Source organism: Fusarium subglutinans, assembly GCF_013396075.1.
Source record: "Fusarium subglutinans strain NRRL 66333 chromosome Unknown NRRL66333_c0000082, whole genome shotgun sequence".
Classification (NCBI taxonomy): Eukaryota; Fungi; Ascomycota; class Sordariomycetes; order Hypocreales; family Nectriaceae; genus Fusarium; species Fusarium subglutinans.
The window spans coordinates 63542-87617 of NW_023502145.1; the positions used below are offsets into that span (position 1 = coordinate 63542).

The following is a 24076-nucleotide window of genomic DNA, read 5'->3' on the forward strand; positions in this document are numbered from 1 at the left end:
TAAGGTAGGCCAGGCAGGAAGAAGGGATAGAAAGGTCTAGCCTTGCTTCCATTCCTGAGACTATGTTTCAGAATACCTAGGAAGGTCATTGTTTGCATGAGTGTGGCGGCGGCTGGATAACGCGCGTCGAGGCTAAGTAAGTGACTGAAATGTCTTGGTAAGGAATGAATTCAGCCTAGCTTAAATATGAGCGATTCAAGATGGGGTCAAGATCAGGTTATGTAATTTGTGATTTATATGCTGGGTGCTTTGTCTGGACATTCTTTATTCTTGCTTGCTTGTTGGACTGGGCTTTTAACTCCCTAAGATAGGTACCTTAGTAGTTATAGATGGATGGCATCAGGTGGAGAGACAGGGATAGAAACGAGTTGAGCGCGCGGCTATACGGAGTACATGCAGTCAAGTTTAGTATGTAGAAGCGCTGTTATGGATACCAAAGTCTGGGTCCCTGATAGACTGGGTGTACCTAAATATTTAGGTAGTAGTTAGTTGTATGATTCACGAATTCAAGAACAATAGCATTCAGATGGATAATCAATATATTACAATAGAGAATTCCAGGAAAACACAACCTACACCTCACTCAGCTGAGCGGGAATGTTTCTGTTTCGTCGTCAGCTGTTTCTCGTCCCATCTGAAAGCCCTCGAGCTAGGTGAGCTAGTAAGGTACAGTACTCACTAAAACCCCCTCCCTACCACACACTCACTCCACTGTCAAATAGCGTGCTCTCTAGTGGATGCAAACCCCTGAACCCGCTCGTCTACTTGATATGGGCCTACCACAGGCCTCGACTTATTTATCTCCCTGCCTGAACCGGCCATCTCCAGGCACGCCAAGCCGTATATGGTTCCGCTAAGCTTTTTCTCCGTTGGAGTGATTGGCCTTGGCCCTCTCTGAGTCGGAACTGTCAAGCTACGCATCAGAGCCTCTGGACAAAAGTGGTTGTGGGAGGTTCTATTGGTGGCACTCTATTATATGAAGAGTCCTGACTTGTTCAAGGGCTCCTCCCCTACCCCCTTGGCTATTGTTTCGGAATCTTTTAGCATGCACAGCACGAGCACTAGTATCCATCTGATCTCTATTCTATCCCGTAGAGCATGAACTGATAGAAGCCCAAACGAGACAAGGGGTGGGAGAGTAACAAAGAAACATGGCTAGTCTCGTTTCTCAAAATAGCTTGGCGTTCAAAAGGAGAGGCTGTAAGACATTCCGGTCCATATCAGAGACATAAACTTATACATAGCTCCCGCATTCCCTCCTCTCCTTGGAAGCCCTTCCTTTTACTAGACCATAACCAACCTCACTCTTTTTTCTTTCTTTCTTGTTCTCTCTCTCTCTCTCTCTCTCTCTCTGTCTTTGTCTTTGTTCTTTGCCTTGCCTTGGCTTCTTCCGTCTTCAGTGTCTGGTTACTCTGAGGCTGAGCTGTTCTTGGAAACTTAGACAAGACACATCCACTCCTTGACTTCTTTCTTGGCTGCATTCGTCGCCATCACCGTTCAATCCTTTTGGTAGCTGGCTGACCGTCCTTGTTTTATCATTCTCTTCCATCCACTCTCTTTTTACTTGGTTTTGTTGCTGTTTTCCTATTGACTAGGAGCAGTAGTTATATCGCTGGACTACCTACCTACCTCCCTCCCTCCCTCCCTCCCTCCCTCCTTGGCAGCGTCAGTGCCAGAGCTATTGTCACTCACTTCAATAGCCTCCCCCTCCAGCTCCAGCTCAAGCTCCAGCCCTCCCTCCCCTTTTGGCTGGGGATTCCCTCGTTCAGACAATAGGTGATGAATGGTCGTTCACGGATCTATTGTTATAAACCGTTTGTTCATTGCACTCGACCTTCTAAAGGGATCAGCCTCGCTCTGATACAACCTACCCACCTGGCACAAATCATCTGTCTCTGTGAACGACTTCATCGCATTCTCTCCTTCACACTCAAAACTTCAGCTTCAAATCAGAATCGATCTTGTGAATAGTCAACTAGGGACAACACAACACTCCTCTTGTCGGCTTTTTCTTTTGCCTTTTCTCTTTCTCTTTCTCCAAAGACTCCACAATGCATTCCTCCATCCTCGCGCTGGGCCTCACGGCCTTGTTCAATAGTGCGTTTGCACAGAACAACTCCTACTCTCAGTACTCCCTCAAGACTACATACGACTCTTCCAATTTTTTCGAGGCCTTTGAGTTCTTCAACGAGGAGGATCCTACACACGGCTTTGTTGACTACGTCGATGCCGACGCCGCCAACTCTGAGGGTTTGGCTGGCTATGTCGATGGTGCTGTCTACATGGGTGTAGACTACCAGACAAAGAACCCCTCCAACGGCCGGAGGTCTGTCCGTGTCACTTCTCGCGACGCTTTCACTCACGGTCTCTTCGTCGCCGATATCGCCCATATGCCTGGCAGCATCCCCGGTGTCTGGCCTGCATACTGGATGTTCGGCCCCAACTGGCCAACCTCTGGCGAAATTGATATCCTTGAGGGTGTCAACACTCAGACTGAGAACAAGATCAGTCTCCACACAGGACCTGGCTGCAGCATCACCAATGATGGCACCACTCAGGGCACGACCCTCGAGTCCGAGAACTGCGATTCGGCTGGTGCCTCCGCCGGCTGTGGCCAGGACACCTCAGACAACCAGAACTACGGCGATGGCTTCAATGACATCGGCGGCGGGGTCTACGCCACTGAGTGGACATCCGACCACATTGCTGTATGGTTCTTCCACCGTGGTCGCATCCCGCAAGATATCCAGTCCGGTAACCCCACCCCTTCATCCTGGGGTCCTCCCGCTGCCAAATTCAACGGCGGTCAAGGCTGCAACATCGACGATCACTTCAAGGAGAACAACATCGTCTTTGATACCACTTTCTGTGGTGATTGGGCTGGCTCCCCTGATGTCTGGGGCAAGAACCCAGAGACCTCGTCTTTGGGAGACTGCAAGGACTATGTTGCCAACAACCCTGCCGACTTCAAGAACGCCTACTGGCTTGTAAACAGCATCAAGGTTTACATCCAGGGAGGCTCGTACGGCGGCGGTGGTGGTGGTGGTAACGGAACTACCGGTGGCGGCAACTCTGGCAGCGGTAACAGCGGTAGTGGTAACAGTGGTAACGGCAACTCTGGCAATGGCAACTCAGGAAACGGAAATTCTGGCAACGGTAACTCCGGTAACGGCAACTCTGGTAATGGCAACTCCGGTAACGGAAACTCGGGTAATGGAAACTCGGGCAACGGAAACAGTGGCAATGGCAACAGTGGTAACGGCCAGAGCGGAAACGGTGATGGCCAGACCAACCCACCCACAAATACTCAGCCAGGACAAGACACCCAGAACGGTCAGCAAGGTCAGAACGGTGATGGATACTCTTCTGACAGTCAACAAGGCCAAGGCGGTAGTGGCTACAGCACTGGCCAAAGTTACGACAATGGTCAATACCATGGCCCCGGAGCCTACAAGACCAGCAAGTCCCAACCAAGCGGCACCGCAAGCTGGAACGGAAACGGTTGGCGAGTCGGGTCCAAGCGATCCGTCATCTCGAAGCGATATCTTGCATGAGCAGGTCGAGCCTCTAATTCTTTACAAACATATGAGATACCCCCCAGACACAAGAAGGAAAGATATAGGTCGGCGGTGGCGGCTGTTTTTACGTGACATTCTAACAGATATTGAACATCTGTCAAAGCATTTTCGATTCTAGATTTCTTATGTCAGCCTTTACTCTTCTCAGTACATACATATATAGTCATCTCTTGGCTACAAGTGGTTGATGGCCATGCGAGCATATGAAGTATTTAGCAATGCAAGTCTTACGAGCCTACTTTGGGTGTTTTCTGTGGCGTGATTGCTGAACGTGTGTATATCATCACCAGGGGACATTTGTGAGAAGGGGAATGCTGATGATGTTGAAAGGCGTTGAGAATGCCCCTGTTTCTTTAGTCATGTTGATGATCGACGTTAGCGGTGTTGGGCATGGATCAGGTACACCACCAAACCCGATATGGCCAGGTTTTTACCTTAGTACCTATACCTCTTCTTGACATTCCATGGCATACCTTAGTGAGGAGTGACCGTAACTAGTAGACATGACTTTCATCTACTCTCATCGTGTTAAATAACACTGAACACTCCATGATGACACATAGTAGGATTCAGTGAGAAATTGTCACGTTGTTCAAAAGTCGTTATCCTCACTTGGGCCTTTGGGTTGATCATAACCGTTATGCTAACTCAACATGACATGCATGACATTGGATGCATGTTCATGCTCGAAGCGGGTCTAATAACCAACAGTTACGCCTGATTATTAAACTGTCGGACAAGTTTGATAATTCTCCCAGGAACTCACGATAATTCAGTCTCATCAGATCTCAACAGTTTTGTCGTTGTTGTTGCTGTTGTTGTTGTTTGTGATTTAAAACAGAGGTCTCCTCCATCCATCATACAATTCAGTCGACCTCTTTCTTCATCACAGTACGACTCCCTCACTCCCTATCAACCACAATGGAGTCCTTTCTCGGTCTCGATCTCACAAGGAACTATTCCTTCTTCACAGTACGGCCCTTCTCCCCTCGTGATCAACGACATCTCAACTTAATGCTTCTTATAGGTCCCAGCTGCATTCTTCATCATCACGTTCCCTCACGCCTACACCATCACCGCAGGTGCCAAAGGGACCTACGACAACTGTAACCCTCGTTCTCACAAGGACAGAATCGCCAATTGCCAGACTCTTGATAAATCTGTAAGTTCGGTTGTCTGACTGTCCATCCCACTCACAACTCCCACTAACCATCCCAGCATAAACAATTCCTCCTCCGTGCAAAAGCTGCCACAGAAAACGGCCTCGAAACTATCGGTTGCTATGCCGCAGGTATCTTGGCCGCAAATTTCGCAGCCGTACCAGCGCCAACAATCAATATCCTCGGTCTCGGCTATGTTGTGAGCCGTCTCCTGTACAACATCGCTTACCTGTGGTTGCAGGATAATCCCCGACTATCACGGGTACGCAGTTTAGTTTGGGTAACCAGCATCGGAGTTATCATGTCGTTGTGGTTGAAGGCTGGAAACAAGATGCTATCCATGTAAAAGGAGAGCCACATGAGGGCTGGTGTATACCTGAATAGGTACCTTGGTCACCAGAGACAACAGTTGGCTTTCAGTCTTCCCAAGTACAGCATTCCCGCCTGGTCTCACAATTCTCGGCCATTTTATATAATCGCCTTGTAAAATTCTTTGCCTCGGGTAGAGTGGGTGCAAATCGCATCTGCCGATTCCATACGCGCCCTTTCGCTTACTGTACTTGCTCTCTGTTGTTCTAGTCCATATGAAACCCAGCTGCAGTATCATGTGAGTGTTATATGCCATCATCTGCAACGCAAACAAGTACCTGTTGGTTGAATCGATTCCAGGGAACCCTTCTCGAATGTGGCACTTGTTTGCCCATGGTTTTCTATAAAGATCCCCTCCTCTCATGGAAACTTTGGCAACGGAAAGTCTTGGCCCAAGTCCGATACAGAAGCTTCACAACTTTCAAAATGTTTCCCATCAACTATCTCGTCTTACTTTTCGCCTCAACAGCCCTGGCCCTCCCTCACAACCCAGAGGCTTGCGACACGGATGCCCCTGCTGTTACAGCTGCTCCCAAGGAGTCGTTCGACTGTGACTACAGTTATTGTGGTGATGATGACGATGTCTTGTGGTGCTTTCGCTTCATCCCTTTCACCACCATCAATCCTACCCTGGGTCCTCTTCCTGGCGAGACAAGGGTTTCTATCGGCATGTGTGGTCCCAAGTCAGCAGACCCAAACCCAGTGGATTGATTTCGGGGCGTAGGCTCTGCTAAGGATGTTGTGCGTCATGGTGGCGGATGGATAGGCTTGGGTATTTGAGCGATGTATATCAGATCAAGACGAGCTGAGGAACGAATGTGATGTTTTGATCTAAGCTTAAACATAAAACTGTGGTTCTAGCATCCAACCTATAACCCAGCATCATACCTAGGGCTTCTAGCATTAGGTACTTATCAAATTAACTAAAAGAAAATCGGTATTCCATCCCTCCATATGCTCCTAGGCTTGGTAAGTAGAGCCAAATGCCAATCCAGATGCCTTACCCTACGCCTCCCCATGCTTCGCTCAAGGGCGTGTACGTCTCTGTCTGTGAATGAGTGTGAGTGTGTGTGTGTGTGTGCATTGATGCTCTTAGTGCATTTCGGCGCCTCCGAAACTCTTGTGTCGTGTCAGTGTGGCCCGGGCCTGAGTTGCTCTGGGAAGCTGGTCTTTGGTAGACTTGCGCCTGCTGAGAGGTCGGCGTTCTGGGGCCTCTTCTGTCCCACTCCGACCCTGTTCGGCTTCGATCATAACATCAGCTGGCATAGAAGCATCATCCTTGATCTTGGCAACGAAAAATGATGCGATCAGGACACAGGCTCCACCAAGAGCGAACACAATAGAAATACTGTGGTCTCCCGGTGTGCCTCTGGGCTTCTGCCAGAGCTTGAAGATGATACTGGAACCAACAGTAGCAATGATTTGAGGTGCCGCAATCGCCATGTTGTGGATGCCGAGGATCACTCCAGCCTGGTCGATTTCTTCCTCCTCGTCATCTGCGGTTCCGTCATTGTTTGCTCTGGCGGCTGCCAATCGTATCTTTTGAGCTCGTATCAGGGCATCTCTCCGGCTGATCTCGGCACTGATGATGGCCCATGGAGCCCACAGTGTCATCGCCCAGGTGATACCAACAAGACCAACAAGCACGGTGGCCGCCTTTACGGTCCGGACGAAAAGCGTGGCGAACATGCACCCAGCAAAAAGAAGGAGGGACAGAAACCAAGCACGCTTAAGAGTCAGGCCCGGAATGGCCAGCTTGTCTAGCCACGATGGCTTCTCATCGTCATCCGAGTCATAGTAGCCTGCAGGGCTCTCTCCCGGAACACCAGTGACTGGCTGGCTATCGTACGTTGGAGCAATGAAAAATGGAAGGAACACATTTGTGAGCAAGCTCACGATCGAGTTGATCAGAAGTGCAAAGGTACCAATACGGGTCGCTTGCTCATACAGTTTGTTGAGCTGTTCCGGAGACATGTGGGGATTCGCTTGGAGGTATGGCTCGACGTAGATCTCTCCGATGTAGGAGGATGTATAGAACAACAGAGGGAAGAAGCCCACCCAGGCGCAGAACTGGACCTCGCATACCCTCTTAATCTGAGGCGGGAGGCGTTTGATCGACTTGAAAATAGTGAAGAAGAAGGAGAAAACACCTTGTTGTTCCTTCTTGGCCGGGCCGTCAAGTCGGGGATCCCTCTCTTTGATGAAGGCGGCGCTCACAAACACGGTCAAGGCGAGGGCAAAACATGCGATGGCACAGAGGATCTGGAATTGCGTCCTCCCAAGGAAGCCAAGATGACGGGTCAGGTCGACATACCCAGCAATGTATCCAACGATGTTACCAAATCCGGTGATCCGACTGGCCATGGCATTGGCAGACTCTTGCTGGTGAGCTGGCGCACAATCGACGATGAAAGCACGAATGGACGCCTGGACAGTGTTGATGGCGAAATCGAGGACGTACACGCCGATGACTGCGACCACAATAGTTGTTGTTTTCACATCTTTGGACTCTGGGTCGAAACCCATGAGTCCAGCAGCAGCACCGACAATCTCTTTGGCCCAGGCAAGAAACAGGAGTGAGAGTATGGTGGCAATAGATCCCCCAATCATAAACGGTTTTCTCTTGCCCATGGGCAGACGGCAATTGTCGCTGAGCATACCCACATATGGTTGAACAAGGGTGCCGGTCAAGGGTCCAGCAATCCAGACGAGAGCCATGAGAGATTTGCTCAAGCCAAGAGATAGAAGATATGGTGATCCGTTTGAAAGCTCAACAGACCATGCGATCTGGAGGCCACCAATGCTGATGGTCAATATGAGCAAATACCATATGCTCTTTGTGACCTGTGAATCGTCCGCTTCCCCATGGCCATTGTTGGCGTCATTGTTTAGTAGAGGTGATTGTTCGTCGTAGCCTTGTGTGTTGGCGCCTCGAGCGATAGACTGACTGCCGCCGGTTCTTCGTGGATTAAAGGATGAGGGAGAGGCTGGTAGCCCACCACCCCCAGTGTCTTCCGCGCCCATCACAGCGGTGCTCGACAAGAAGTTATTGTAACAAACTTGACACGCTGGGATCTGGAGGAGACACTCGATGCTTTAAAGCTGCTGCTATCTAGCTGCCGTAGGTAAGAGTCCGGATGCGGGGAGGCTGTAAGATGCGAACTCAGGTAATTACAACACGGCAGTTGTGTTGCTAATAGACGAAGACGGTGACAGGGGCTGTATCCGTTCGCGACCTGGGTATCTGCGAATGGTTATCACAAGCAAGTGGGATAAAGGCGCTGAGGAGCCGATCTCATACAGACACGAGACAATGTGACGAAAAGCAAATAAAGAAAACGGTGGACTTCAGAAGACAGCCGAGGAGACGATAGGAGGTAGGCAGGGTATGTACTTACTTTGGGGAGTTACCTTGGGTTCAGCTGGCTGGATCAATAAATGTCCGTTGAATACTTAGGTACTATAGGTATCTGCAGTATGAAACTATCATGTGGTCAAATCAAAAACTCACGCGACCGAAGCTGCGCCTGTCGTAGGCAGGCCTCAGAGTCAGGAGTCGGGCGTGGCAGGTAAAGAGAGGTCGGGTACCGTGCTGTCAGAGTGTGAAAGAGGTGCGTCACTGGGCCCGCCTCCAATAGATCGTGACGTTGATCATCAATTGACTGATCGAGGCCCCCGTTCCTGATTCGAATCGCTGTCCGGGGCTTGCAGCGCGCTATGTCATTGGCCACGGCACATGCCCAGGTGGTACTGGCCACTAATATGCCCTGTAGCTGCCCCGTTCGCTGGTGCTTCTTCTGTGGAACTTACCCTGTATGTAGATTTCACTGCGTCAAAAATGACGGATAATATCAAAGACATGCAGCAATTTGAGCACGCCGAGGACCTTTTTGTCCGTGTCTCAAACTAATATCTACCTACTGCACGCGGTGATATGACGCTCAGAGTCGAGGCGGTCAGTAGGATATTTCTGGTGAACTCCTAATAGCCCAGATGTGTGTAACCCAGCAGCTTTCAACTCCGCTTGAGATAATGTATGACGACGTCTGATCAAAAAATAGCCCGTAATCGATGGTCTTTTCTATTAGCTCCTGACATAAGTGGTCCTCTTACCAAGAGCCTCAACAGACGTTGTCGAGTACCAGCTTTGTGCTAGTGGTCGATATCCTATCACATATACCTACTCCGTACCTACATACTATATTATCAAATCGTTGTTTGGTCGTAATCGATACATGTGAACTTTTCGGCAGCATGTTGCACCGAGTCCAATATCCACACTCAATAAATCATAGATGCCTTAGGCTACAATTTAGGAGCAACAGGAATGCCTGCAGCTTGGCAAAAGCAAACCCTGACTGAAAATGCCCCATATCACCAGGAACAGCAACAACCACCATGATGCAACCAGATATTTCCAGATGTACTGCTCACGATATCTTCCCCCATGTATCCGTATGCATGTCAAGACAAGAACAACAAGCAGTAATCACCTCGCCACAGGACGGAGTTACGCCGAACAAATTCGAACCAAGAAGTGGACCAGAGGGGGGATAAGACTTAGCGAGACTCAGATGGTCCACCAAGACAATTATTCAGCGAATAGCACCGGCTTAACCTGAACCTGAACGGTTGTCGACGGGTTCAATGGACAAGGTTGATGTTATCCCCACATGCCAAGGCCAGGCGCTGTTATCTCTTCAACTTATCGTCGCCAACTCCGGTGGCCAAGAAGTGAACTTACGAGAAGGAAAAAGATGGAGAGAAAGAAAAAAAAAAACCTCCAAAAACTGGCTAGAGGCAAGCCAAGTATAGCCGCCTCAACGAAAGCCTCTCCGCCAACCATCAGAAGAAGCTGCTATGTTCGATAAGCTCAACACTCAAGCAATTATCCGCGCTGCTAACGGGACGCCAAGTCCGGCGCAGAGAGCGGGTGGCGAATGAGACATGTTGTGTGGGCTGCAACGGGAGCCAACGGGAACGGCGATAGTTGAGTGTCTTGAGGTTAGAGGTCAAAAACGTGATAAACACCGGTCCGGTCTCTGCCGAATTCCGTCCTGCCCTGCCCGTAAGGGTTCCAGAAACGGAAGAAGCAAACAGTGGAAAATCATTGAGGTTTTCTACCTGCCAGCCGGAGAGATTCATTCATTGACTTGCCGGGCTATTAGCAGTCCTGCAAAATTGACAGTTGGAAACTCTGTTGACGGCTCCAACGGCTTCAACTGTCGCGCGACCGGCTGCCAAAGATAGATGGGTAGTTGGCTGACCTCGTTCACAAGTATTAACCGAGCAAGGGCCGATTCCCCAGTACGTAATTCGCATCAGGTGGTTCCAGCGCGACGAAGGATCTCCGTGCAAGGATAATGTGCATCAACGTGCTCAGTCTTGGCAGAGTGTGGCATTCATCAGAGACTTCATCAGACTACAGATTGCTCGGTGCCTGGAAGTGGAAGCACGCCGTTGAATTGGATGTCACTATGTGTCCTAGAGCTGGCCTTAATCTCAGAAACCTGAACCCAGTAGCTCATAACGGAGTTCAACGGACTCAGCTCGGCGTTACCTTCACACAACGACGCTACCTAATGACTTGCCACGCAGAGTCTAGCCTGGTCTGAACCCCAAGAACCCCCAACAATGCTAGTGGGCGAGTGGGCATGAAGTGGATGATATCGTGCGGGGGCCCTCCACGGCTCTTTGTCGCCGACCCCGTGTTTTTAGATTCAAGTTGGAGTCTAAATGAGGTGCTGGTGGTGTCGAAAACGGCCAATGTTACACCATGCATGAGGCCCGTTGCCATGCTGCGGGATTCGATATCCAGATGAAAAGTCTGTTTTTAGAGGCGTCGACGGTATGAGACAGGTATTATTAACGGCTGATACACGAGGCGCCTCACGGTTCACCTAACTCCTGAACGCCATGTTTCCGCTGACTCCCACGTCGACTACCGGACACATTCGGCTGTGGTTATACTAGATATGTACATATGTACTCTGGTGAAATGGAAGAAACAAGGCTCGCTATTGGATCCATTTTCTGTCAGCCAAGCCTGGGCCAGTCAACATGCACGAAACTCTGGTGCCTGCAATCGTAGTCTCACTTGAGCACCCTTGTCACTGTCAGAGCGATCATAGAAATGATCACCGGCTAAAAGCCAAGAGGCAGAAACAACCTTTCGCCCTCCTGCGGCCTGCCCCTTTGAGGCTGATAGTTTACCAATAGTGGCGTAGGTGGTGTAGCCTCAACATGTCTGCAACTCCTGGATCTACAATGTTGCTAAAAACTGTTACTTCCGGTCCATCCACCACGACATGGTCAACCGCGAGAGGGTTACGAGGCAGCAATGTACTCTCAGTACCAAAATCAACTCCCCGGCCCGACATTACAGGGTTTCTCCATACAGTTGTTCTGGCCAACACTGACCTCATTGAGGGTCTGACCCCGTATAAGCCGCCGACTCCTCCGCTATTCTCCGCCCCCGACACCCTCTTGAGCTAATCACAGTGCGGCGTCTTCATTTCCAGGGGCTACCAGACCCAGAGGCAATCCAAAGGACGCCCCAATGTACCACTTGTACCCAGGGACCAGGGGCCCCAAGGCGGTTCCACCTCCACAACCAAGCCCAGGTTTTCCAAGGCGCCGCCGGAGAGTAGGACGGATTGGATGGATACAGGCCGAAACGACCGAAGGCTTTGAGGGGTTTTCCTATCTCCAGTCTCCAGGGATTCCCTTTAAATGTCCTGGCTGCTGCACTTGTCTCTTTTCTATCCATTCATGATAAACGATCGCCCATACCATCTCTGATACTTCCAAAGTTGAGGATCCTGTCAATCCCAAGCTCATTGCCTCGATCATAACAACTCAACAACATACACTCATCATCGAGCTTACACCTTGCTCTATAACAACACGGGACACCCTGTCTTACAGCCGACCACAACACATTATCCACAATGGCCATCCGAGAGCACTTCCGCCGCGCTGTGCGCTCCGACGCTTCAAGCACAAATATCGTCGACGCCAACACCCCAGGAAAGATCACAGCTACCATGACCAAGTCCAGCCAGAACAGCGACAAGTCAGACTCATCATCAAAATCATCACTCGTCAACAAGCTGTCTCGTACCTGGACGTGGGGGTCTAAGGACAAGGATGCCACCAAGGAGCGCAAGACCAAGAACAAGAAGGGGAAGAAGATCACCCACCCTAGCGAGAAGCCAATGACCGCACAGAATCTGCAGCATCAGGAGATGCTCTCTCACTTCGACTTCACCTTTGGCGCCTCTTGTCCCGAACAAATCGAGGAGGACAATTTCATTGGCATCAGCCCTTGCTGCACCAGAGCCCCCAGCGTTGTTGACTTCTCGCTGGAAGGCGACAGCGAAAGCGATGATCAGACTTCTTCCTCGTCTTCCTCCGTCAAATCATCGTAGCCCGTTTCCTGAAATGGCAAGGTCAGTGATAATGGATGGGCGGGCATGCGGGCTCGCCGATTGTCGATAGCGGCGAATCTTGGAAGAGTTCTAGAACCCCAGTTTCAACGCCTGCCACCAAAAGCCCGCAACGTTACTACAACACACCAAATCAGGCACCTCCCTTGGAAGATCCTCGCCTTGGGCGTTGCATTTTTTCCATCCGCCATCTTATCGCAACTCTGGAAGCTGTCTCTGTTCACGACAATATCACCGATTGGGTGATGCAACCATCTCAAAAGATCAGCCCCTGTTCCCACCCAAACAGGAATAACAGCTGACGATCTGAACAACACCACCACTTCAGAACTTGCCTTTAATCATTGCATTAGAGCATAAAAACAAAAGACACCAAAACAAAAGCAGTGCGCATTGGCTGTCTTTCTTATCGTCTTCTCTGACGACGGTGTCTCGGGCACCGAAGGAAAACCGCATGAAATGATTTGAAACGCCACGACATGTGTGGTTTGGAATTGAGCATATTGGATTTAGCGACTGTCTTGAGGAGTTTTGCATACATATCACTTTGGTCATGCGCTGGGCAAATAGACCAAAAGGCGTTGAATCGAACATACCAACAAAAGTCTACTTATTTTACAATCAAACATCTCCTCCTGTGTCATTTGAGATTGACCTTTAACGACTGCTTTTAACAGGGCCAGTTTGGTACTAACTTGCTGTAATAGTTGGTCAGGAATCCCTGAGTTGGCACAACAATCTGGTCTATTAGTAGTTGATGTATAACGATTAATACATATCGATTACGATGTTGTATTAAATTGTCTCAGAAAGAGTGTTTATGTCACCATTGCGCTACTTTCAATGTAGCCTATGCGTTATTCGTGGCCAAATAGGCTTTGTTCCAGCCCGAACAAAGAGCAGCTCCCTTTAATGTAACACAGGACGTTGCTGACAGTTTACTGACATCAAGAACCTATTTGACAACCAGTAACCAGAATAACCATATAACAAAGAATGGAACTTCACATGTTAAGTAGACATACACCTGGTACTCATCTAGATACAAAAGAGTTGATGGATAACTTGACAGCGGAAATTCGATGTAACACAGAGTAAACCATGGATAGGTACCTTACTTATACATACATACTGTCGGTGCACCAATGTACTGCAACTCCAGCTCCATAGCATCGTCGTTATCATCATTTATGTAACTGCGCTTACCCGCCAATGTCACTGCCGCTTGTTTGCTGCATTATTGGCATCTCACCAAGCTCGAGGTACCTTGAGTATTTTACTAAAGACCTCTTCTTTCGCCTTTGATATGAGGTGATCTCAATCATTTGAGGTTCCACCAAAGTTAGTACCTGCCATTGACGCAGCACCTCAAAGGCAGTAGGTTAATGTGAGGTAAGTACGCATGCGCGCGCGGGAAGGCAGATTTTGACACTGCGCGCAGGCTCCTGCTTGCAAAGACCACAATGTACCTCCACTGTGATTTACCCCATCCATTAGTAGGTACCTAGATATCCGTCCCAACATTGAATTAGCTAAGGTACCTGAGGCATTGCCTGAGTTACTGAATCAATGAGGCGCTTTAGTAGGCGAGCTCCTTCACTCGGAAAGATTCTCTCCGCTTGCTGCATGATCTTCCCAACGCCATCATCTTTCCTTGACTTTCTTTCTCACACCAGCATCGAAAATAACCGCCGTCGCTTTCAATTATATCGCGTTTCCTTACTATCGTCGCCATGTCGAGTAAGTCTTGGTATGCTCTCAAGTCCAAGGCCGTACATACGCGATATGGCTTGACCAAGAACATTCAAGTCCTCCTTCAGGGGTTGGAAAGCTTTCACGCCGGCGTTATCGACGCCAGAGAGCTGGGAAGCATGGTCCGGCTGAGTCCTCGCCGCAGAGAATCAGTTGCTGCAACAATAGCCAAGTGCGCGCGCATGATCAACAAGGACCCCCAAGAGTCCAAGACCTGTGTCGACATCATTGAGATGTGCACCGAGATCCTCGAGATTGCCGGTAAGTAGTCCCCTAGTATCTGACAGACCGTTCCCAAGAAGCAGCGAGTGACTCCCTGACCTAGACCGACCACCGCCCATCGAGGGTTTTCCTTTCATGAGACTACCTGCAGAGATCCGAGAGTATATTGTCGACTTGATGGTTGATACCGTCTTCAAATCAAAGGGTATTAAACCCAGCTCACAAAAAGTGAGCTGCAACTGTCCGCAGCTGGAACGCGAATTCGGGTCTTTCCACACTCCTCAGATGAAGGCTTTGCCGTCTATCTTGGGTCCAGCACTCAACCACGAATTCTTTCGCATCTTTTTTCGGAAGAAGGCTGTCCGTTTCCGCTGCTGCTGCGAACTTTTGCATCATCTCGACAGCAATCCACTGCTTGTGCAGAATGTCCGCGACATCAAGGTTCACTGGTGCGGACCCAAGTCGGCAAAAACTTTCAAAAAACTTGCAGAATGTGATAAGCTCGAGGGTTTGACCATCAGCATCTCGAAATCCACACTTGCCAACCTCAGTCCACGAGCCGATCTGATGAAGCAATTCTTCCCGCTATCCTATCGCCATGTCAGGATCACTGACATTCTGGGATTGGACGAGATTTTGACCATTCGGGGCCTCAAGGAGGTGTCAGTTACCCACCTTCAAACAAGGAGCACCAACCTCACCGCTGAGACTGATAGAGCGAATCTCTCAGAAATGCTTGCTCATCAACTCAAGAAAGAAAAGGTTTGTTTCTCCTGACCGACATAATCCGTTCAATGCTGATGTCAGTAGGGTTACGACCCGCTTGACGAATTCTAGGTGGTCAGAAAGGAGCTATTGGGGCTGAGAATTTGCGAGAACTATGACACTCAACTACACGTGCAAACAGGAAATAACTTGGCCCGAGTTTGGAGCAAGGTGTAAGGAATAGACATACTGATGCCTGTCCTCATGGACAGATTGATTTGACCGGCTAATAAGCATAGAAGGATGCGTACTGGTACACAAACGAACGGGAATAGATGGGTTAATTACTAATCTAGGGAATGTAACAACAGTCAAATTACGGAAGACTCCATTTGGTGAAAACACTAAAGACTCCGTACTCAAAAAACGTTGCAATATTGGTCTTGTCTTGTACCAGCACCGAGGTGAGGTATCCGGCTCAAGATCAGCTGGCGAGCTGAGCTGACCGAGCGATGGAAAAAGACGACAAAGTACGGATGTTGGGCTGCACAAGCACAAGTTGACAGCATGTAATGAGTAAAGTCCTACCTGGTGTGATGATTGAAGTCCTTCATATTGGAGCCAGACACGGACTCGAGGCGCTTCTCGAAGTACACTCATTCGTACCTAGTGGTTCTAAGCGTTAAACCTGAATAAATCGTAGACAACAATATAAAAACTTTGAGTTCAAATTTGATGAGTCAGGGAGACTGAGACCCAGCCTGGCTGGATCAGACAGCTCACGTGACTTGTCTTGGGCACGGATCAACTACCATCCGCAACATAGTACTAAAGTTGCACTTGCCCTAGTACCCACCCACAGCCTTTTTTCTTAAGCGAGGGCAACTCAGTCTTCTATCTTCTACACCCGATCATCGAATTCAACGAGCATACGGCAACTGCCCGGTAGAAGTTGCCCATCATGTCGCTCGTCTCGGGAGAGAAGTCGAACTTCCAGTTCGTAAGTCATCCTCTCCAGCATCATCTCATCGATATCGAATTCGACACCGCTGCGCTCGAATGCGCTTGTGCCGTCCTGTTCAGCGTTGTGTGCATCGAAATCGATGATGAGACATGAAACCCGAAAGAAGCAGATGTTAATGATACGCAGATTCTCCGTCTTTTAAACACCAATGTTGACGGAAAGCAAAAGGTTATGTACGCCTTGACCAAGATCAAGGGTGTCGGTCGCCGATACTCCAACTTGGTCTGCAAGAAGGCCGATGTCGATCTCAACAAGCGGTACGCGAGTTTTCATACCTACGAGACATACACAATATACTGACAATAATTCATAGCGCTGGTGAGCTCACCTCTGAAGAGCTCGAGCGAATCGTCACCATCCTCCAAAACCCCACCCAGTACAAGATCCCCACGTGGTTCATCAACCGACAGCGCGATATCGTCGATGGCAAGGACTCCCACATTCTCGCCAACGGTGTCGACTCAAAGCTCCGTGAGGATCTCGAGCGTCTCAAGAAGATCCGCGCCCACCGTGGTCTCCGACACTACTGGGGTCTCCGTGTCCGCGGTCAGCACACCAAGACCACTGGTCGACGTGGCAGGACCGTCGGTGTCTCCAAGAAGAAGGGTGGTTAAACTTTTTATGGGTGTTGGTTATGGGTGGACAGGCGTGACGGCTGGTTTCTCCATCTTTCTGAGCATTTTGAGAGGTTTGCTTTCTGGCACATGCAGCCAAAGCAAGGGCTGTACTCTAGATCAGAGTCACGAATCAAAAGTATTCAAGTAAAGATGTTCTACGAGGGAGCAGGAAGTTTCCATGCTACCGATACGTGAATTTTTATGGTTCTACGAAGTCAACGACAGGGTAACCCGGTGACAACATGGGTATTGCTACAGAAAGGAAAATATTCTGTATGATTCTAGGCAAGGGTATCATGACTTTTCTTTTGACTGCTTGAATGTGTTTGTTACTCAATCCTCGTGCGTGACAGCCATATCCAAAACCTCAACTCTTCCCTGTCCCTTAGTCTCATTGCCAATAAAGTCGGATAGGGGCTTAAACGCTCCAGGTTCTACAAAGCCGACCACTTCCCATTCCGAACCAACGACATCTTGACTCTCGACTTGCTCAACGTAACTGAGGATCTTGTCTTTGACTGTCCCCACGGCCTTTTGCTCGCCGTCTTCTTCCTTGTTACCTCCCTTGGCTCCTTTCAGGGCTTGCTTGAGGACGTTGGTGGTACATGCGATACGAAGCCTCATGCGTGCCCTCGCCACTGGAATGGGCTGATGAGCGATGAGGGCTTTCATGGCTTCGAGGGCCTGGCTCTTTGCGCTCTTGGTCGTGCTAACCCCCGTCCAGTTGTGCTGGGCTCTGGGCTTAGCTTCGCCCGCTTCTCCAGTCGCAGGTGTTCCAGTAGCACTTCCGGCAGCGCTCTTGTCTGGTGTCGCGGTATGGGCCTGTGAGCTGAGCATGTCGAGAGCCTTCTCGATCATGCCAGAAGTATAGACGCGCTTGGTTCTCGGATCGACCAGTTTGCTAGCGACTATGCTGACAACTTCATTGTGCACCCGCTCTGTCTGCGCCGCGCGCTCCTTCTCGCCGACTTGCATCTCGCCCTTTTTCAAAATCTCGAGGATGATGTCGTCTGTGGACTTGCCCTTGCCAAAGGCCTTGTCGAGATCCTCACGAGGCGCTGTTTGCCCCTTGGACACGTTGAGGAAGACGTTTGGGATCTGGAGGACATTATCGAGATCTGTCTCAATCCCGGATCGCCACTCGAGGACCTTGTTCTTGTAGCAGGCGAGCTCAAAGCGCTTCTTTCCCTTCTTGAGGCGTACGAGGGAGACGTTTGTGAGCTTGATTTGGTTGGATGGTTGTTGGATCTGGCGAGACATGGTAGGCGATTTATTTACGAGATGGAACAAATTAGAGAAGGGAAACAGAGGGCGCTGCGTTGAGTTGCTGAGACTTGCGTAGAGCTGAGGTAGTTAATAAAGACAGTACCGAGTTAGACACTCTCACCTTCTCTACCAGAACTTTTTTCTGGACCCCGCCATCAGTCAGGTTTGGATTTCCTCCTGCGTAATAATGCCCCGCACCAATGAAGAATATAGTGGTAGGCCTTCGTCATACCTTTTGAGTCATAACGATATGTACCATGCCTCAGTAACCATTCATTGAATTTAACCAATTATAATGACGCATTGCCCTTGTTCTCAGTATTAAGGCATATATGTACTGAGCTTCTATATTATGTGTGATTGGTTTCCTGTTCTTGTAAGTAAGCAGTAGTTGTTGGAACAATGCGGATGGACTAAACTGGCTGATAACTAGAATCAACATGACTTACATGGATGAGACTCGCAATATTTACTACGAACATGGCACGTCCCCTTAATACCCTCGTCTGACCTTTCTCCATAATCATTTTATAAGTGACAACCGTGATGTATCTTAGCAACTGGCTAGGTACCTTACCTTACCTTACCTTACCTTACCTACATTCATGTCGCCAAGCTTGCGAATAACTTACACCTCGCCTCGTATAATGTGACATGTCTTGGCAATCGGTCTGTCTCTTCATTTGACGAACAAGGTCTAATTGTGACTGCTTATGTCCCTATCTGGAGACTGGGTCGTGTGGTCAGCTATTAGCATCCTGCCTGGCTACGGTTTTCGTATTATGATTTTTGTTATTTTATTATTTTTCCCTTACCGTCAGCCTTATGAGGCCACCGAGCTTTTAACTTACATTCGAAGGCTTGAACAGTGAGGCCCCTATAGCGGTTTCTGTAAAGGATGAATGCTTTTGCGTAAACATGCGGACTACTTTGATCCTATAACAGTATCTGGACAGATATAACTCATTTCTGCGTATTCCTGGAGACGAACTCCAATAAACAATACCTGTTCGTCTGCTGAATGACTTGCAAAATATCGATCGTTTTATCCAGGCCGCCGCTCTAAACTCAGTACTTACTCAGTAGAGACCATGTGGTTTAGAAATCAAGCGGGCGGAGACCTATGGATGGGGGGGTATGTGTGCTTTTCACTGATAAAGAACGATGTCTGGATGTTCTATAGTGGCCAGGATGCTCTTAGCCAAGTAATGTTTATGTATCGGCTTTGGCTTAAGTCTGAGGATATGGAGGCTTAGATACTGAGCATATTCTCCATAAGTAGGTCGGTATCCATGCGCTCAAGCTCGAGCTTGCTTTTATTAGCCCAGGCGAAGTTTGGCAAAACTACTTTAGTGAAAAGGAGAAATTACATAGGTAAGTCAAATGGACATTGATGAAAATGTTGTCTCTCTTCAGGAACATATGCCTCTTCGATACAATTGCAACACAGGGCAGATAGGAACTTGAATCACCGGCCAAAGTTGAACGTATTAATATAATGTTAAACCATCCTCAGAGGGAGCAAGAGAACATCAGACCTTGATATAGGGTATCAAAACAAACTTAGAAGAGCCCTCTGAGCTTAGGCTATATTCACCTGAATCCCCCTAGACCATGCAAAGGATAGGCAATAAAGCTACCCGTTGGCTCATGATGACCCGTCTAATCAGGTATCAGTTACAACTTGCCGCCTCACTCATGTTTCATGCCTTGTGCTGCTACATACATCCATATTGGTAGGCCGATTGTGGTCGCCTTATGTACTAAGTAGGTTGTGGTGGGAAGGGACGGTTAATTACCATTAAAACAAAGTATATGACTAAAATGAAATCCAGCCTCCTTTGTGTTCCAGAGTCATTCGAGCAAGCTGCCGCCTGGTGAGAATGGATACTATCCGATCATGGCAAGCTTACAGCCATGAATGAGACATACTTGAACGGAATCGTAATCAAGCTCTGACCATGTTTTAGTGCATGCATTATCAGTTCAGACGCGAACGGTAACACAGCAAACGGGCACTGTATCGTCTACGTCACTGAACCGGCACCGGCTTTACACCCTGGCCACACCTAAACAATTGCTAGAATCATGGAGAGAGTTGAGATTGCGAGATACGGCTCAAGTCAGAGAACATTGGCCACTTGGTATTACTCTGTATCGACAAGAGCATTCATTCATCCATCATCGCGAGGCAGCTTCTAAAGGCAGAGTTAAATCCCGAGCCGAGCACCTCTTATCAACGACTCATCAGGGTAAGATAGCGTCGTCGAGTCACGTTATCGAGCATAGAGTTGTTGGCGCAAGCTGCCTTCCTAGCTTAGCCTGGTCCTTTGGTACCTTGCGTATAGGTGACACGCAATGCTGCACTAACAGTTACACAAGTAGCTACAGTGGCTATCTGATAGCAGACCCCCCCGACAACTGCCTGAATCGCCCCTGCCGCTAGGAAGCTAGCCGCTACGCGGGGCGTGTTGAGTGGTCAGCTGCGTTGCTGGGCGTCCCATCTGATGGAGGTCTCAGACGGTCTGGGGGAGCTTCCCCAGCCATATTACGTCGCTTGCCTGGCTTGCGCGTTTACTTCTCTCTCTTCCATCAACAACATCATCACTTTTCTTGTCCAACAACTGCTCCGTATTCTCTAGTCTGTCATCTTCATCTTCAGAAAAAGCAGTCACTGAAGCCTGTTTACACAGCAGACAATGCGTTTGTCAACTTCCGCGCTCGTGCTGGGCGCTGCCTCTTCGGCCATCGGTCTGCAAGAGCAGCAGGTTCTCGGCGGCGACTCCAAGCCTCTCGTCGACATCGACGTCAACGCCTGGACCAAGCCCCTCGAGAAGTTCTTTGGCGAGATCTCATCTGAGGCCAAGGCCGTTTGGGACGAAGTCACTCTTCTTGCCCCCGACGCTGTCGAGGCCTTCAAGAAGCAGGTCCTGACCCAGCCTAAGAAGGCCAACCGTCGACCCGATGCCCACTGGGATCACATCGTCAAGGGTGCTGATGTCCAGTCTCTTTGGGTCGAAAAGAATGGCGAGAAGCATCGCGAGGTTGGCGGGAAGCTCGACAACTTCAACCTCCGCGCCAAGAAGGTCGACCCTTCAAAGCTCGGTGTTGACAAGGTCAAGCAGTACAGTGGTTATCTTGATAATGAGGAGGAAGACAAGCATCTCTTCTACTGTAAGTTGTCGTCCCGACTCGCGCCAAATCTGAACTAATACCTGGGAGGGTTCTTCGAGTCTCGTAACGACCCCAAGAACGACCCTGTCGTACTCTGGCTTAACGGTGGCCCTGGCTGCTCTTCCTTGACTGGTCTCTTCCTTGAGCTTGGACCTGCTTCCATTAACAAGAAGATCGAGCTCGTCAACAACCCCGAGTCCTGGAACAACAATGCTTCCGTTATCTTCCTGGATCAGCCCGTCAACGTAGGCTACTCCTACAGCGGTGGTTCCGTCAGCAACACCGTTGCTGCCGGCAAGGACATCTATGCTCTCCTCACCCTGTTCTTTCACCAGTTCCCCGAGTATGCCAAGCAGGATTTCCACATTGCTGGCGAGTCCTATGCAGGCCACTACATCCCTGTTTTCGCCAACGAGATTCTCTCTCACGATGACCGCAACATCAACCTCAAGAGCGTTCTCATTGGCAATGGTCTTACTGATGGCTACACCCAGTACGCCTACTACCGCCCCATGGCCTGCGGTGAGGGTGGCTATCCTTCTGTCCTTAGTGACAGCGAGTGTCAGTCCATGGACAACGCTCTGCCCCGCTGCCAGTCTCTGATCAAGGGTTGCTACGAGTCCGGCAGTGCCTGGTCTTGTGTCCCCGCCAGCATCTACTGCAACAACGCCATGATGGGCCCCTACCAGCGCACCGGCCAGAATGTCTACGATATTCGAGGCAAGTGTGAGGATAGCTCCAACCTCTGCTATCCTGGTCTGGGTTACATTGCCGACTACCTGAACCGCGAAGAGGTCAAGGAGGCTCTTGGTGTTGAGGTCAGCAGCTACGACAGCTGCAACATGGACATCAACCGAAACTTCCTCTTTGCTGGTGACTGGATGCAGCCTTATCACCAGCTCGTCCCCAACGTTCTTGACAAGATCCCCGTTCTCATCTATGCCGGTGATGCCGACTTTATCTGCAACTGGTTGGGTAACCAGGCATGGACCGACAAGCTCCAGTGGTCTGGCCAGAAGGATTTTAGCCACGCCAAGATCAAGAACCTCGAGCATGACGGCAAGGAGTACGGCAAGGTCAAGTCTAGCGGTAACTTTACCTTCATGCAGATCTATGGTGCTGGCCACATGGTGCCCATGGACCAGCCTGAGGCTTCCTCTGACTTCTTCAACCGCTGGCTAAGCGGAGAGTGGTTCTAAGCTGGATCACTCGTGTATGAGGTGCTTGAATGCACACTAAATGAGAGATTGCCAACACTGACTTTTGAATACGCGAATAAGGACGGCATTGCATGATTATGGGAATGGTTGGTTATTAGCTTCAGACAGATACGAATTTACCACGTTTTACAAGAATGAAAGATAATGTAAGCGTGCCTTTGTGTTGGTTGCATGATTATCAATTGTCGTAGTACCACATGTGGATTGTCAGCTGTATCCAGTATGGCCATGCGTAGGTACCTGACATGAATGCTACCGAGTGTACGTACGGGCGAGGGTAATCGGTATTGTGTCACATCAGGAGACTTCCAAGTCCGACGGAGCCAGATTGATCTCCACTCCGGCCGAGTGACGGAAGATGAACCCACAATTACCGAGACAATCCGGTTCCTACTGACAAGATGAACTTGTTCGATGAAGAGAAGAAAGGGCAGAGACATTGGGAGGAATTGATCTTGTCAGAAAGAAACCGAGAAAAGAATGTTCTGCTTATTTTGTACGCCGACCAACTTGACAAATCCAATTACTAGGAACCAAACTCCGTGCCGGGCGGACGGCGGCCGGGCAGCGGGATGAAAGTCGAGTTTCCACCATGTACAAAACAGAGATGGACTGAGTGCGAGACAGAACAAGGTAACTGGGGCTGATACGGAGTACCCTCTGACGAGAGACAACAGACGTCGAACAGCGGAGGAGGCGCCGAGAAGAGGGTAAAGATGCGCGGGCCAAGAGGCGAATGGATGGCGCAGAAACAAGGAGCTTCGATGCGTATGGGTATCGTAGATTTGTTGAGGATTCTGGGGTTTGGTTCTCGGACAGCCGCGGGACGACGGTGGAGAGAACCTGAGAAGACGACATCTTTCTTTCTTCAGCCCCTGCAGGTTTGGCAGGTGATAGAGAAAAGACAATTTGCGTGACTGTGTACGTCTGTCATGGTGGCATTCAAAGCAGGCAGTCTTCTACGATAGCAAGGTTATATATCAAACATAGCACCTATGAGATGTGTAGGTAGTTACAAGAGGCTCAATACTTCAGAAACGGCACCAATAATCAAGGAATGGCCAAGTTCTCACTCGGTCTTAACCAAGTGTTAAGTCTCGTCCGTAATAGCTGAGCTTCAATGGAATATTTTCAAGACAGTCACACGACACTTACACGACAGCATTTGGTAGCTTCACTCAATAAGAGGAAAGGAAAAGGAAGAAAAAAAGATTACCTTAGTTAGGTAGTTTGACTTAACGGGTCCCACATGGTCGTTGCATTAGCGTATCCCCAACAAAAATCAGCCTCCAAGATGGACAGCAGCCGCACTCTGTTTACAGATTTATTAGAGCAATTCTCCGCATGCTCAAATACATGATATCAGATAGTTCTCGTGCATGATCTCCACCGAGAGACTAACATTTGGATGTACAGATCTGTAACTCTGCTTCCGTCAAAGATTTCTCCCTGATCCATGGTGCTCTAGTCCAGAACCCCCCGTCCCAATACTCAATCGTTGACCGGAGCAAGTGTCGACGTCGACCAGAGATCCACGGTGA

General features: G+C 49.3%; 8 protein-coding genes across 8 annotated transcripts; 6 read left to right on the top strand and 2 right to left on the bottom strand.

Moving 5' to 3' along the window:
- Window positions 1-2051: 2051 nt before the first annotated feature.
- FSUBG_6968 (mixed-linked glucanase precursor MLG1) lies at window positions 2052-3554 on the top strand (the record flags this gene model as incomplete). The annotated part of the gene is made up of 1 exon (XM_036685222.1): window positions 2052-3554. The coding sequence occupies one exon, from the start codon at window positions 2052-2054 to the stop codon at window positions 3552-3554; it is 1503 nt and encodes a 500-aa protein (XP_036537513.1).
- Window positions 3555-4499: 945 nt separating this feature from the next.
- On the top strand, window positions 4500-5818 carry FSUBG_6969 (uncharacterized protein; the record flags this gene model as incomplete). The annotated part of the gene is made up of 6 exons (XM_036685223.1): window positions 4500-4550; window positions 4606-4740; window positions 4797-5000; window positions 5088-5122; window positions 5318-5345; window positions 5408-5818. 6 exons carry the CDS (start codon window positions 4500-4502, stop codon window positions 5816-5818), a joined length of 864 nt encoding a protein of 287 aa, XP_036537514.1.
- Window positions 5819-6199: 381 nt separating this feature from the next.
- On the bottom strand, window positions 6200-8131 carry FSUBG_6970 (sucrose transporter SUT1D; the record flags this gene model as incomplete). The annotated part of the gene is made up of 1 exon (XM_036685225.1): window positions 6200-8131. The coding sequence occupies one exon, from the start codon at window positions 8129-8131 to the stop codon at window positions 6200-6202; it is 1932 nt and encodes a 643-aa protein (XP_036537515.1).
- Window positions 8132-12057: 3926 nt separating this feature from the next.
- On the top strand, window positions 12058-12537 carry FSUBG_6971 (uncharacterized protein; the record flags this gene model as incomplete). Its single annotated transcript, XM_036685226.1, has 1 exon — window positions 12058-12537. One exon carries the CDS (start codon window positions 12058-12060, stop codon window positions 12535-12537), a length of 480 nt encoding a protein of 159 aa, XP_036537516.1.
- A 1751-nt stretch (window positions 12538-14288) lies between these two features.
- On the top strand, window positions 14289-15366 carry FSUBG_6972 (uncharacterized protein; the record flags this gene model as incomplete). The annotated part of the gene is made up of 3 exons (XM_036685227.1): window positions 14289-14568; window positions 14633-15291; window positions 15340-15366. 3 exons carry the CDS (start codon window positions 14289-14291, stop codon window positions 15364-15366), a joined length of 966 nt encoding a protein of 321 aa, XP_036537517.1.
- An 829-nt stretch (window positions 15367-16195) lies between these two features.
- Window positions 16196-16872, top strand: FSUBG_6973 (40S ribosomal S18 protein; the record flags this gene model as incomplete). Its single annotated transcript, XM_036685228.1, has 3 exons — window positions 16196-16321; window positions 16385-16515; window positions 16572-16872. The coding sequence occupies 3 exons, from the start codon at window positions 16196-16198 to the stop codon at window positions 16870-16872; spliced, it is 558 nt and encodes a 185-aa protein (XP_036537518.1).
- A 336-nt stretch (window positions 16873-17208) lies between these two features.
- Window positions 17209-18135, bottom strand: FSUBG_6974 (SDO1-like protein; the record flags this gene model as incomplete). The annotated part of the gene is made up of 1 exon (XM_036685229.1): window positions 17209-18135. The coding sequence occupies one exon, from the start codon at window positions 18133-18135 to the stop codon at window positions 17209-17211; it is 927 nt and encodes a 308-aa protein (XP_036537519.1).
- A 2705-nt stretch (window positions 18136-20840) lies between these two features.
- FSUBG_6975 (PRC1-carboxypeptidase y serine-type protease) lies at window positions 20841-22514 on the top strand (the record flags this gene model as incomplete). Its single annotated transcript, XM_036685230.1, has 2 exons — window positions 20841-21315; window positions 21364-22514. 2 exons carry the CDS (start codon window positions 20841-20843, stop codon window positions 22512-22514), a joined length of 1626 nt encoding a protein of 541 aa, XP_036537520.1.
- Window positions 22515-24076: the final 1562 nt, after the last annotated feature.